At 47.8% G+C, this 15,561-nt stretch overlaps 1 protein-coding gene across 4 annotated transcripts in view; it reads right to left on the bottom strand.

Annotated features, from left to right (window-relative positions):
• The window catches only part of HECW1 (HECT, C2 and WW domain containing E3 ubiquitin protein ligase 1), a 257,027-nt gene that overhangs the window by 195,098 nt on the left and 46,368 nt on the right, over window positions 1–15,561 (bottom strand). The window contains exon 1 of one of the 4 annotated variants that reach the window (XM_068396193.1): window positions 8,911–8,960. The exons of the other annotated variants lie outside the window; for them this stretch is intronic. Within the exon in view, the coding sequence (XP_068252294.1) occupies window positions 8,911–8,940 (30 nt within the window). The 5' untranslated portion in view covers window positions 8,941–8,960. Of the gene's footprint in view, window positions 1–8,910; window positions 8,961–15,561 lie in introns of those variants that run through there. 4 annotated transcript variants of the gene reach the window in all.

Here is a 15,561-nt window from a genome sequence, read left to right as displayed (position 1 = left end):
GCCTGGAGAGGGCAGCTCCTCCCTGAGCAACAAGCCCTACCCAACACACCAGTTCAGGGTTATCTGCTGCTGAGGACCTGCCTCCCCCCCACCCAGCTCTGGTAACCAGCCGTGCACCTAACCCAGGACCCAAGCACACCGAGGGGGCAGGGGTGCGAGCTGCTTTTGCCTGCGTTACACTGGAAATAAAAGCCCTGGGGAGCACAGAGCAGGAACCCTCCTGCTGCCTGCACACAAGCCAGTCGCATGCAGCCAGCTCAAGCTCATCTGTTACGCCTCCCTTTTTGGTGCAGTGCTGCACAACACTTGGCTGTAACGTCCTGGATATAAGCTAGTAAGTTCACAGTATGCCATGCAGACTCAGCAGCTTAGATCTTCGTTTGCATAAGGTCCCCTTACCACTTTTCATTTCAGCCTGTGGGTCCCCTCTCATGGTCCCACGGGGCTTACTTGGATTAGCAATATCACATTTATATCTCTTTCGGTCCAGGTAGCTAAAGGAGATGAACTGAGTTTTCCAGTGAGTTATGAGAAGGCCATCAAGGAGATTGATCTCCTGTCCACCTCTCAGAGCTATTAAGAGGTCACAAATCAGCCAAACACATTATTCATGATGAACCTTCCTGAACTGCTAGACGATACAGTGTTAAATCAGTAGACAACTCCTCAAACATCCTATCCCACATCTTCCCCTTGCTGAGCTCACCTGACAGCCCACCTCACACAAACCCTGAGCCTCCTACCACCACTCACGTATCAGCTTTCCTAAGGTGCGTTGTCTTTCTAAAGCCAGCAGGACTCCCCAAGCAAGTAACATCATGCATGCACACACAGAGCTGGCAGAATTAGGTTGGGAAAAATAGGTCAGAACAGGCATATATTTAACTTGGAGTCCAAACCTCGGGATCAGATTTTACCAACAAATAATTCACACACACATACACAAAATCCACATTTGATAACCGTTAGAAAATCATTCTGATACGAACTAGGTAATCAAGATATCTTACAGAAGCAGAGGCTCTGCCAGAAACATTTCTATTCCCACTCCAAGTAAAGGTTTAAACACACAACCTCTCCCTCACAACCCTATATCCATCCTTTCATCTGTAATCAAGCAACACCTTCCTGTACGAGCTTTTGGGAAATTGTCTCTTAGTCATTTCCAACCAGAGCCTTAGACATTTTTGTGTTTTTTTAAAGATGGTGAGGGCGGAGGGCTGAGATACCCCTGCAGGGAGCCTGGCCTGGGCCACTACCCCTGTTCCAAGCTTCAAAAAGCCACCTTTGCATGCAGGTCCAGGCAGACACACAACGAAAGGAGAGAGGGCACGAGGGCAGCCTGCCCCTTTCTAGAAGTTCTGCAGCCATTTCCCTGCGCTTGGTGACGACCTTCCAAGCTGGACAAGACAGTACGGCCCACACCTAGAAGAAGTTACCATGTGGCTCCAACAAGCAAAACCAGCAGCTGATCCTTAGATCAGATTTCTAGAAGGCACTGCCTGCCTCCACCCTCCTCTAGGATCCACCTCTGGCCAAACCTCAGCAGCACAGCTGGCAAGTTGAATGCATGGAAGCACCCAGAACATTCTATCACACCTTTGCTACAATTTTGCAGAATTTCCCGCAGCATGATTGCTTATTATTTTGTTCCCGTGTCCCAGACTTTTTCACTCCCTCCCCAGAAACAGTGAAATCATTCTAACAGCAGGTTTGTGAACTGCCCTAAGCACTCTAGGATAAGCAAGTACCCTCTCTGCACCTGGTCCTGCTTTATACACAGCTGAGTGCAAAATACACAGATATTTAAGAATTTAGACACTTACAATTAGGTGATATATATTTTTATTTAGAAATGCCCTAATATAATTGCTCTAATACAGCCACAAAGGTTTTGGCCTACATCATGCTATTGGGTACAGAGAATTAGTCTGAGTTATTAACCCATGTTTTAATTGGCCAAGATATAAGATTGCATGGCCTAGGAACAGCTGTCTCTGCAGCAAAGCGCATTGGAAAGAACAGCAGCACTTTGCAACCACCCAGTTCTTGGGGAGTGGGAAGGTTGAAGGGGGAGAGCAGACTATCAAAGAGAATGCGCACTGATGTGCAGAGAGGGAGAGCCTCTGAAAACCTACTGTGAGTGACAGTTCTGAGGAACACAAAGGAGTAACACAAAGTCAAATTTCAAGAGTGGGCAATGGTTCTACACCAGCAGTTTCTTGACCAACCTAAGAAATTCTGCCTTTACTCAGGTGGGAAATCTTATCCTTCAATGGGAGCTTTGCTGACAGGAAAAAAATGGTAGTTCCCTTTCACACACAAAGTAAAATCCTTAAGGAACGTTAAGAAGTGGAAACCAGAAAGAAGGTAAATCAGGTAGCCACCATAATGATGGGTCTTGGAAAGGAGTCCTACCACAGAACCAGGTGCTTCTATATTGGAATCCTTTTCCAGCCTAAGAAAAGCAGGAGAAATTATAGTTCAGCTCATTAGCCTTTAATACCTGGTCTGGGTAGTAACTCCTGTGGTTGTTTCTGCTTTCGCCTGCTGCTAGAGCAATGAGAGAGAAATGTCAGTGCTTCACACTGGCACAGCACACAGCCAGCTTCCCCATGATACCCAGCTCTGGGAAAAAAAAAAAAATAATAATAAAAAAAAAAAAATCACAAAAGGCCAGACAGCACTGCCCTTCATCAAACAAAGTCCCAATAACTTTAAGGGAAGCGTTGTTCATTTTTAGACCAAAGGGTTTGACTCAACAATACTTTCTCTCAGCATCAGGTCTCTCCTATGACTCAGGGTACGTATGTAGTATTTCTGAACCGTGGTATTGACCTCACATTGACTACCATTTGAGGGCACGGTGCAGCCAAATTAAGCAACTTCAAAGTTCATGAAAAGATCTCACTCTAAACCTCTACATAGCTTCCATGGGTCCGTAACCAAGGCAGCAGACAACTTAATGGGTAATGGGCCTTTAACGAATCTTGAACAGCATAATCTTGGAAACATGTGTTCTGACTCCAAGATTAAACATTTCATCCACTTTTCCCCCCTTTTCAGGTTAAGCATGTATCAACTAAACCTTGCTATTTACATCAAGATGCTGCTTCAGAAAATAAATCTGTTGTTGTCTTTGTCTTCTTCAGGCAACCATGCAGTCACACAAAAAAGTATATATATTTTTATATTAAAAATCCTAAGGCCTCTCCCATAACTTTGTTTTCTTTTTACACATCATTAAAGACACTTGATGGATGTTCTGCATTAGAATGTGAATTCTAAGTTCACATTTTCCTGAGGCTGCATTAAGATACAGGCACAAGACAATATCTCCTACTTTAACAACACTATTCGTCTTGACAGGGCCCAGGTTTCAAGGGAAAGCATCTAGCTGCCCAAGGACCAGCTCGGGACATCAGATGATCCCATCCATCCCACTAGTTTGTCAAGCACTCGTAAGCATGCCCACAGATGCCCAGGCAGGTGCCGCCCCCCCCCATTTGTTGTGTCCAGCTAGGAGGAGAACAGCAGTTCAAATGGTTTAGGAAGTGCCTTACAGCAGGCAGCCAGCTCGATTATCCCCAATTTCATCGCTTCTTACCCAGCTCAGCAACGTCTGTACAACATACAAGGCACATTCTGCCAAGGAGATAGACTTTGGCAGGATAGTTTGTTTCAGGGAAGAAACAGTCCCAGCACCACTTAAGACCCAGGGAACAGCTCCTTGACCCATCTGCTCCACACAACCAGCACTCAGGCATTTCACCAGCATACAGTATGACCATCTCGTCACGCTTTCCCCCTCTCTTGCTCTCCTCTTCCCCTTAGGAAAAGCAATTTCCTGCTCCACCTCTTCTGCTCACACATGTTTGGGAGGAGCATCCATCAGTCTCCCCCTCTGCAAAAAGTGTACAGTGGGCAGCACAACATCAGATCTTCCCAAGCTTGCTGGATGCCACCCTAAGTTTTACCAGGAGATGTGTGAAAGCACTTTGTTGGCATCACAAGAACAGCATGCTCCCCCGCTCCCTTACAACAGGCCTGCTGAACCACGCATTTCAGGACCTGAGAAACCTGATTTGGTAATTGAAGGTGCACATGGCACACATTTTCCTACGGTATGGAAAAATTAATTATACCACATGACAGATTTCAGTCCTGGTGTTCGAGAGCTCATTAACAAAACTACTTTAAAAGGTGCTAAGAGAAACAAGTGCCTTCAACATCACAGACTTCCCAGATGAGTCCTGCTATGGAGATGGATGACAAATCACTCTGTCAGTCATCTTTACATTCCATATTGACTATATTGAAGCAATTACCCATCTATTTTTAGAGCATGTTCCATTTTGAACACAAGTGACTCAGTCCAAGAGACATTCTATACTGCACCACTATTTCAGGGGTTAACATCTCTCAAATTTAAATGGATTTTAATTCTGGGACAAACGTCTTTTTTTTTCCCTTTTGCCTCTAGACATTGGCTGGGATTTTTAATTCGGGCTTCAAACCAAACAAATGTTGGTGTCCTACAAGCATCTGCAGAGAAATATAAAAATCTCTAGAAAGTGTGAAAGAGTGAGCCTGTTTTGCTAAATGCATAAAGTGAAACCTCAGCGAAGGTCTCACGAACAGCCGTCCTGACTGCTGTGCTGGGCTCTCTCCCACAGACCTCCTGCTCTGCAGCAAGGGAACGCTGCCGGTGCTGCCCGTCCTCCAAGAACTTCGCCATGCCATGGCACGCAGCAGGTCCCTGGGGAGCACCGTGCCCATCATTTACTTCAATATTTCAAACAAAAGCACCAGGGTTCCCCCCCTGCTTAAGGTCTAACAGGAACAGCTCACTGCATCCCTCCCCCCCAGCCCCAAGCCATCTCCAGGTCTACCTGCATTGTAGGCAACGCTCTGGACAGCGGGATGAGGGGCTGGGGTCCAGCTTCGGCTGCTCTAACTTACGGAAAAGGAGGGCGAGGTGACAAAGTGGAGTCAGGGAAGGAGAGTCCTGAGGAGCTGAGGCTTCTGTTGCTGCTGCCACCGGAGGGAGAGGACAAACAGGAGCTGCAACAGGTACTGCAGCAGGGGAACCTGCTTCAGGCTCAGCTGCTGCCCTGCTCAACCCACCTCCTCCCTCTTTCAAAAGCAAGAGCAGGCTGTGGGGCTACAGCCAGCCTCTTGCCCCCAGCAGTCTGCCGCCCATGACAACAGCCTATATTGCCTGTAGCTTAGACCAGTCTTACCAGTCCATATTCTGGTGAACCCACAAACATCTGAGATGAGGACACCATCTTGCCAAGAGACAGTCCCGGCACCTCCTGAAGAGACCCTGCCTGAGGAACCTAAACCTCCTACTTCAGAACTGACAAGGGGATACCCTCGCCATGGCACAGCTGATCAAAAATTCCAACACTGACTCACAAGCCCATTATATAGCTACCTAGCAACCATTCATTAACTGTAACGAAAATTAACTCTAAAGATCTTGCTGGCCTCGAATATCAACTGGAAAACATCCATTGGAGTAGGTGGCATCTCAGCCTGCCCTTTGCCACTGGCTGTGCTTTCATTTTTCCTGTGTTACATGCCCCCCACCCTCCTGAGATTATCATCAGAAACCAAAATATCACTGTGTTTTAGGACAAATGCATAAGTATGTAAGATCTAGCCTGTTTTAAGCTTTATTAGAATTACTGTTCATGATATCTAAGGCCATTAGAAATGTATTTCTAAGGAATTAAACCAATCCCCTGCAGTATTTGCCACTCAGCCATTGTGGAATCACAGCAGCACATGAAATCTTACAAGAGAAATTGGTAAAAAAAAAAAAAAAAAGCCTTAAACAGAAGCAAAACTGACTCATCTCCTTATGGCCAAAGCAGAGAAAGCCACTGAGCGTAAACAAACAGCAGACATCCCCAGGAAAAGGGGGCGTCGCAATTCCTGTTCACGCTAATGGGCAGATACACAAACTGGTAGGAGCAGGACCATCCTGCAGCTACTCCACAAGCCCATCAAGGGAAACAGCCGATGCTACGACAACATCCCCAGCAGCGCAGGTGCTGCCAGAGGCCAGGGAGCATCTGAGGTGCCGGTAACTCCCAGTCCACTGATGGTTCCTGGTTCTATACACTGGAAAGTCACGACAGCTGCAGGTGTGAGGCACTCATGGAGCCACAGGTGTGTTTGGATACCAGGTGAAACTGCTTTGGGTGGCATTCATTAAGGTATACTTTGGCTTAGGCTGGCAAGCATCCCCTCCACAGAACAGGAGGAGAGTGAGCCACAGCACTTGTGTAAGGCTTGAGCTCTCCCCCTCTCTACAGAGGCTCACAAAGACCACGATCTGTGCATGCTGAAGCCAGATCTTGCCCGTACCCATAAGTTTGGGGGAAACTAAGTAGATAAGACTCAGGACCAGAGAGACACTTAGAAAGAACAAAAGGGAAGTCATGGTGAAGACAAGTTACATTCTCCAACGAAGTCCATCATCACAAACTAAGACACTTTGGAGTAATTGCTTTTTTTGGTTACTAAAAGCCCTTCTGTTTGAACTCTGCAACATACTTAAGTGGTGGGGGAAATGGGGAGGTTGTCTTGTGGGCTTTTTTTTTTAAAAGCAGCTTTCAGAGTTGAAACCACAGGGGCAACCTTAATGCCTCCATCCACAAAACAGATTTCCAACAACTTTAGAACAGGTAACCCAACCTCTGTCTTAGAACAGCTCCTGGCCCAACACCAACTATTCGACACCCCCACTCTCGCAGCTTGAATCCCCTCCACTACACCACAGCCACATCTTTTGCAGTATTTCAAAAAGCAGCTAATAAGCTAAATTCTGCTTGCGCTATTTATTCGAGTACTTGCACTGTTTGTAAGAAGATCACTCAAAAGGAGGCAAGGAGAAGGATTTAGCATTACCTTGAATGAACGCTACTTAACATCAGACATAACACAGGAGAAACTCCACGGAGCTTCACAGGGATTATCTCACGATCGCAAAGAATGCCAGATCGCGTGCCACGTACGTGAAACACAAGGATGCACTTCAGTAACAAGTCTTAGCCAGTTATTTATTGGAATACAATAAATACCACATTGTTTATCAGAATGCATTTAAACAACTGAGCATATGGATTTTGAATCAATTCTTTGGGATGTTCTGAGCACGTGTACACAGTTTGCTTTCAAATAAATCACCGCCACATTCAGATATTGATAGTTCCTGGTAAAGTCACTGAGTGTATCAGCTCATGCTCTGGTTTCAAAAGAGTAAGCTGATGAGAAAGAGCAGACTGATACTAAAAAGGTCAGGAGGGCAAGGCTCAGGTCACATTAAGTCACCAACACGTTAGCGTCCCTGTCACACGAGTGATGCGACATGCCATCCACCACTGACTCGCACGCTGCTCGCTCCTCACAGGTGCTGGCCGTCTGACCAACCCCTCCTTGTTCTGAGCTAACCCCCCGCTCACCCTCCTCAAACAAGCAAACAGACCCAGCATTTGCTCCCTAAGAACAGATACTCTTCCCCCGCCCCCACACGCTAGAGTGAGGCTGCATTGACAGGATGAGTGGAGTTTGTTGACTAAGCACATGCTGCTTTTTACATCTACTTCTGGTTCCAGCATGAAAATCAACATTACACCTCTGCTGTCCAAAGTGGTGTGCATGTCAGAGACAGGCAGACGCAGCAAGAGGAGCCAGGATACATACCGTACTCCACTTCTTCATAAAACACACGTACTACACAGAGAAATGATAATCCCTTCTTAGTGGAAAATCCAAATTTCCAAAATGAATCCCCAAGCTAAAATGAATTACTGTAATAACTGCAATCCTCGTATGAGCGCTAATCAGGAAGGCACAGCTGACCACCTGCTACGTGGCACCGCTGGCACAGCAGCACCCTGCCCCTGATCGCTGCCCTGTTCACACAGCAAACTGCTGTTTGTGCCCCACAAAATGGGCAGGTAGAGCCGGTAAGTACGTGGGCAGGAGCACAGCCTCGCTGACTGCCGTACAGCCTTACTACGCACTTCTGCTGAGAGCAGCATAAAAAAAAAAAGGCACCACTGCAGCTCCAAACAGCAGGATGCAAACATCTAAACCCAGGCTAAGTAATTTCTTCTGCAACTATAGAGAAACACATAGGAAACGATGCAAGAGACAACAAAACGAATCGTATGTGACTGTGTCAGTACAAACCCACTATCTATGAAGGTGCAAAATGAAAAAAGCAGTATTTGACAATGCTACAGGCAATATTCTCAGCACACTTATAATAAGTGATTTTATTTAATTGCTAACAAAAAAATGCAGTTACATAATAACACAAGGTAGTAACCAACACCTGAAATCACAAGGCTGGCTCACAGCAACAGAGCAGGGGAAAAAGGCAGTTTGTGCTTTACATTTTGCTGCATTGTCAAGGAGCCAAGAACCAAACCTGGGGGCTGCTGCTGTCACAGGGAAGGGACGGAACCACGGAGAATTCAGCGCGGGACTCTTCATCGCACGTATCCGCGCCCCAAACGATGCCAGCCCCTCGCCGGCACGTCGCTCACCGTAACTCCACACTATTTGTTCGCTGGTGGAATCCAGCCGGCAGCTGAGCCGGTGACCCCCGGGCCCGTACGCCCCGCAGACAGCGAACCCCCCCAGCCGCTCCCTGCCCGCAGAACCGCTCACGGGCACGGCGGCGTCCCGCTGCCGCACGGGCCGGCCGGCTCCCCCGCACAAGGGCGGCCCCCGCGCAGCCGGGCGCGGACGGCAGCGCACACCCCCGGCCCCTCCGCAGCTCGCCGGCCGGGCAGGTGCCGCCGGCCCCGGGCAGGGCCCTTCCCGCCGGCCGGGCCGCTGACAGCCCCCTCCCGCCCCGCCTCACCGGGCGGCACCAGCCCCTCGTACCTGGACAATGCCGGCCTGGGCACAGCTCATGCTCCCCCGGCGAGGGCTCGTCTCACATCCCACACGCGCGGCTCCGGGCCCGCCGCCTGTCAGCCGATGGGAGGGCGGGCAGGAGGACGCTGTGCCGGCGTGTCAGCGCCCGCCGAGCCGCAACATAGTCCAGCACCGGCTGATACGCCCGCAACGCCGCCGCTCCCTCCTCCTCCCCCCCGCCGCTCCCTCCTCCTCCCCCCCGCCGCCTGTCGCTGGGTACCGGCCGCCTGGAGCCACCCACACGCCGCGGCAGGCGCCCGGTAGCGCCTCCCGGCCCGGCCCGCCCCTCCCCTCAGCGCGCCGCCTCCCGCCCGACCCGGCCCTCAGCGCGCCGCCTCCCGCCCGGCCCTCAGCGCACCACCTCCCGCCCGGCGCGGCGGCGTCCCCGGCCGCCTGGGGACGGGGCGGTGGCTGCCGGCCGCGGGGGGCCCGGCGGAGGCCGTGCCCTCGCCGGCTGCCCCGGCCCCTCAGGCCGCCGCGCCGCCCTCACCGCGCTCCTCCCAGGCAGGCGCGGGCCGAGGCGCGGCGCTGCGCCCCCCACCCACAGCACCCGGCCCCCCGCAGCTGGTCCCGCAGGGACACGGCAGCCCGCAGCCCGGCTCCGGGCAGGTGCCCCGGCTCACCCCACGCTGCACATGGATGTGAAGGCAGAAAAATCACCTTGTTTTCCTTTTTGCCGCTTCCCTCAGGCCTGCAGCCCTCCCGCCAGCGCCATCGTCTCTGCAGGGGTACTTAACGCCTTTTCCCCGCACACCGAGACAAGAGCACGGGGAGCGCTGCTGCTCCAGCGGCTGTACCCCCTCCCCTGGGGAACACACACCCTTCAGCACCCTTATCCCAGCCTCTCCTCTCCTGTCTCTTCCCCAGGACAGCGCTTCATGAGCTGCACCCCTGACAGAAAAGCTGCAGTGCCACAGCTGGGAAGAAGGCAAGTTTTAAAATGCAGTTAAGGATCTGGGGAGCTCACTTCTCCCACAGGTCTTGCATTTGTCCTGTCCCTGGGCAAATCTGCTCACCAAAAACAGACCAGGAGGGCTGTGGGGCTTGCAGGGAGCAGCAGCCTCCACCAGCAACGTGCCCTCTCCAGCACCCGCCTGTCAAAAGGGCTGAAGACCGAGGAAAAGACACAACAAGCCTGCAGTGGTCTGCTGGCCCCTCACCTCATTTTTCTAGACAGGTGTTTTTATATAATAGTATTTTTTAACCATCCTCTTGGAGTGGATTTTTTCCCCCCCATGCTACTAAACACATCAATTTTTAGAAGTCTTCTAAAGCTTAAGTTGTATCCTGAAGCAAAGACATGTTGATAAACACCAATATGCCCAGTAACATAACCCAATTGAAGCTAAGCTTTTTTCTAAAGCCATCTTTGCATCCTCCATTCATACAAATTTCTTCTGAACCAAAGTTTTACTGTGCTTGGTTATCAGTGCAAGAAATTTTTTCTTCTAATTTTCTAATCAACACACTGAAATATTTTCAGAGACATTGTGGCCTCTAATTTCCACTTGATCACCTCATTTCCTTTCTTAAATAGCTAAAACAGGGGAAATTAGAGCCTAGTATCAGCAGAAACCTCAGAAGAAAAATCAAATTGAATTTGGGAAGGAGAATGGCTTGGTATTTTATTACATTAGTGAAAGAAGAAATACATCTACAGTCAGAATTACCAGCACACCAGACCAGTGAGCGGGCTAGTTCCCTGTGCAGAGTGGGAAGGTGGGCCCATCACAAAGCCACGCCAGCTCTTCCCCAGAAGCAAGGCCGACCAAACGACAGAGCAGACCACACAAGCAAATTAATGTGCATCTCAGGATGTGTCTGGGTGCAAACACACTCTTCTGCAGGTGTTTTGAGAAATTCGGTTGAGTTTGAGCAAGCACACTGCCTGTCCTCATCCAGCGAGGCCATCCACCGATCACAGGCTGCAGTAGACCATGCTAACAAATACCTACAGGAGGCCTCCAGCCAGATCTTTGCCTCCTTGTGTTAAAGCTGTATTGAACGCTTACATCGAAACTGCTCATGGTAGGCCTGTGCTTCTGCCCTTGCACTTTGAAAGTCTAAGAAAGAAGGAATAAAATAAAAAGATGAGGGATGGAGTCAGAGGCATGGAAAGGTGAAGTAGTTTGCCCAAAGGTCACACAGCAAGTTGCTGGAAGAGAGCAGAGAACTGACCCGAGCCTCCTCACTCCTGAGTCATTGCCCCCTCTGAGCTTTTCCCCAACTCTTTCTGCTCATGTGGGTTACTGGTGTAATTCTACATCATGTATTAATCTGAGACGTGCATCTCATCTTCAAAGGGGGATGGATACATTTCATTCTATCAAAAACATTAGGTTAGCTAAAACAGGAAAAAATAAATGCACGTGCTCTAAAAAATAGTCTAGATCCAGCAACTCAAACTCCAAGCTGGATTCTGAGTAGTAGAGGCAGCTTAACGCTGTGGGGGTGCAAGGAGGAGCCAAAACCCCCATCAGCACATTTCAGGACCGTGAGGCTTGAAGCACAAGGCCTTGCCCTGCTCTGTGGGCCTGGGGAGAGGAACCCCTTTAAGGAGCACTGGGCATGGGCTTCCACCAGCTACCACCCCTGCTTTCCTTTCAGGATGAAAAGAACATCCTGAATCTCCTACAGGAGAAGGAAGTTGAAAAATGTCCCCTGTTGAAATCTGAGTAAAACCAGGGAGATCAAAATTAAGATCAAGAGGCAAACTGCATGCCCACCCATGGAGATGTACATTCAAATATTGAGCAGAAGATGAATGTGCCAAGTGATTCAGAAAATGAACCAGACTTTGAAGAGGACATTTTGTCCTCCTGTTCCTCAAAGAAGGAAATTACACACATTGGAAATAAAGTGGTTTCCATTGTAACTTTGCATTTTACTGAAAAGGAGCAGAGTTGCATAATGCATAAGGAGCTTTAAAATTAGACTAAACTTTGGCAGTTCAGATGCTTATCTACATTATAAACAAACTCTGAATTTTATATGCCTTCCTACTGTACACTCCCCAGCTTCCCACAGGCTGAGCAAAACAGCAAGTTCTGCTGTCCCAGAGGCCTGTCAACAACTTCTGGTATCTTCTCAGCCATAAGCCAAGGCACACTCATGCCTCGGGACAGGTCTACAGACAGCATCAGGTGAAGATGATTTGGGCAGCCAGTGACCAAGATGCACGTTGCTTTTGCAGGGAATTCTGCAGAATTTTGGCAGCCAGAGAGTAGCCCTGCAAAAGGGGGAAATGGGAGCAAGAAAAATTTGGCTTGGGGAAGGTAGAAAAAGCAAGATGAAGTAACTGTATCTTTCCTTACCAAATATTTCTGAGGGACAAAGACCTACACTCTTGAGTTGGTGCAGGACAGATTCCACTGCATTTCCAAAATCTGTCATTCTGGTGGCTCATTCATGCCTGATATATATCAGAGGAACTTCTACTTGGTATAGCACAGTATTTTGAACAGTTTGTAGTTATTTTTAAATGCTTTGATCAAATAACTAAAATTTCCCAAGCTTTTCACTTATTCTTAACAAATGTCAAGTACACCTTCCTCTGGAAAAACAGACAAATATGGTGGTTATCATGTTACGGCCAATAAAACAACACACTGATGTCCTTCTCTGGAAGACTCTTGACTCGAGCTGACGATGGAAGGCATGAGTAAGGCTCTCACAGGGTTTACTCATATCTTGCATCTACAGGGGGCCAGGTGCAAACACACCAAACTTCTCCCAAAAGAGCTTTTCTGAAAGAAATGGTCAGCCTTTACTAAGCATGCTCCTGCCCTAAAGCTGTACAAAACCTGTGAGTAACTTCAAGCTGCTTAAGCTTTCTATTGCCCTTTTAATCCGTCAAACAGGAGCACAGCCATTATCCTGCCACTGGCCCTGGGTGGCCATTGTATAAATAAAGACCAGGATGACTGATAAATGGAAATCCACCACCGTGGCAGAACTGGCAGAAGACACTGTGTTGCAAGGGCCATTTCACAGTTCAGTTATACATTTGGGCATAGCCCAAGATTTTACACTGGATTCATCTCCAGCTGAGCTAGATATCATGTAAGTACTTCTCTTTCCTGCAACATAGCATTCACTAAATTTTACCAATAAACACAGTTTTTGCCCAAGAGAGACTGACGCTCGGATGATATAGGCCAGCATTTCTAGATGGCAGCCTTATGTCTAAGTGATATTCTCATACCTGGCTCACGTGGCTTCTCATTTTGGATTATTTGCTCTGTTGGGACTCAGAATGTCATTACTGACTTTGACACACAAAGACTGTCTTTAAAAAAGGCACTTGGCTGATGCTGTCTGATGTCTTTTACTCTATTTTGCCTTACACAGATGGGATTGCTCCTGTCTCAGCTGAATGCTCTGCTCATGCATAGCACGAGGTACTTGTCCAATGTAGGTGCTGGGACTTCAGGCTTTATCAGAGTGCTTTCTTTAAGCAGCTCTGGGGCACAAGCTGCCTTTTTCTTAGGCAGTGTATCTTTCCTTCCTGGCAGCCCAGATCTGAACATCTGATGGGCTGAGACCAACGGCATGAGGTTCAACAAGAACAAGGGCCAGGTCTTACACTAGTGGGGACTATTCTCTGTGGGGAAGTCAGCAAATGAGCTATTAATAATGCACCAACCTTGCAATTCAGTTGTATTGTCTCTGTAAAGCTAACAGGAGTAAAAAGAAATAAAAACTGTTTTGACAGTGACTGACTACACACTGTTCTGTTGAGTAAGTAGGAGTTGCACATGTTACATCGTAGAGCTGAACCATAGACAGTTGGAAACAGAAGAAGCAGGGACAGAATTACGGACAAGTCACATATGGCAGCAGCCGAAGTCCCCCGTGAGCCATGTGCACAGGGCATGCATCGAGGACTGATTTCTGAGCCCTCTAAGTCAGTACAAGTGGTGTACCAGTGTCAAACTACCAAGACATCCGTGAAGAGTCACCAGACAATTAAGTATTGGCCTTTCACGCTGTGTAGTTGTAAAGGGTCTGTTCCCAGGTCCTCCTGTCCCTGGATTTCCTTTTCCATTTGTCGCATAAAGGGAAGGAATGGTCCATACTGCAGTCCCATCTCCCCCATCACAGTTCACTTTTGTGCAAGAAGAAAACCGTAGTGATTTTTTTTCCTGTAAGACTAATGATATAGAGTTACTTGCATTTTCCTGCCAACATAAGTTTTTACAGAAGGGACAAGAGTCAATGCCAGGAGCAGGGTCTGAATCCAAGGTAAAAATGGCATCTGGTGGGAAAAGGACGTGTGATCCAGAAGTGACGTTAGAGGACAACGGACACATGAGCAGGAAGAATGTTATAAGAGGCACTGAACACCCAGAGCTTGAGTACATTAATGAAAGTCATCTTCTGCCTTTGACATCTTCCAGTCTTAAAAGCATTTCAACCTGGCACAGTTGAAATAAGCATTATCCCTGTAGGGCTAAATTCAGATATATCACACTGCTTTATAGCCAGAATAGTTCATTACTGAGACCAGAATCTGTCCCTAATTGTTATGAAAAGTATCAGTATCAAAGCTTGGCACTACCTTGTTTGAGATACACACGGAGGAATACACTCCTAATTCCTACAATGAGCACCTATTCTAGTGCTCTTGCGCTTCCCAGCCAAGTAGTAAACTACTGCTGGTTTCAGTTTTAATATTAGAGATAAGCTGTAACATAACAGTAACATTTCTTCAATGTTTTTTAATGCTTTTTTTAAGAAGTCTACAAAAAATTAATTTCCTTGTGATTAATATCTCCCAGGCTTCATACTTCAGAGCAGGGATAAGGAAGTAGCTGAAAGGAGGATGCCTGGCTTCGCTATAATCCAATGATTTTCAACAGAGCTTGTACGCATCTGGCCATAGACAGATTAATGTTGTGTATAAAATCAAAGCATTTAAGGAAGAGAGCAAATACAGTTTCCACCAGTTAGCCAGAGCTGTCTGGATAACAACTATGTAGACCAGAGTTCCTTGTGGACTTCAGGACTCACTCATCTTTGGCTCATATCAAAACTCTCCAGGTCTGGGGTGGCACACGTGTTCTCAGCTGTGGTTGAGTATGGCAAGAATTTATCCTACAACAATTACTCCGCTGCAGTCCCTTGGCCTAGAGCACTACTCTTCCACACAAATGTTCCTCAGTTTACAAACTCCCACGTTCCTTGCTGCCAGTGCAAGTTGCCGCTCCCAGAAAGCCTCGTGCAGCTCATGGGAACACAACTATTCCTGGTAAATTGTATCCCACCGGCACATTATATTTTTTTTTTTTTGCCAAGCTGATCAAATCCTAAGTCTGACTGACCTGCAGAAAGCTGCAACACTTCTCTTGGAAAGTGACTCCTACCAAAAATAACACACTACTGAAAATAAAATTCATAATGCAACATTGCTTTTACTCCTAAAGCGAGCTGAGACGCCCTGCCTGGTGGTCAGGCACTGCTGGGTAATAGTGCGAGAGCCTTAGGACAGGAGTTATTTTTTTCTATAGCTGCTTTAAATAGTGTGGTGATATTTTTAGTTTTGCTGTACTGTTATACTGTTTAAAATTATATTCTTTCAAAATAAGCTCTGCAGTACCAGGTTCCATGCTGTGGAAG

This window comes from Nyctibius grandis, chromosome 3, assembly GCF_013368605.1.
Source record: "Nyctibius grandis isolate bNycGra1 chromosome 3, bNycGra1.pri, whole genome shotgun sequence".
Lineage (NCBI taxonomy): Eukaryota > Metazoa > Chordata > Aves > Nyctibiiformes > Nyctibiidae > Nyctibius > Nyctibius grandis.
Note: the sequence above shows the minus strand (reverse complement) of the source record. Positions and strands in the feature narration are given on the sequence as shown.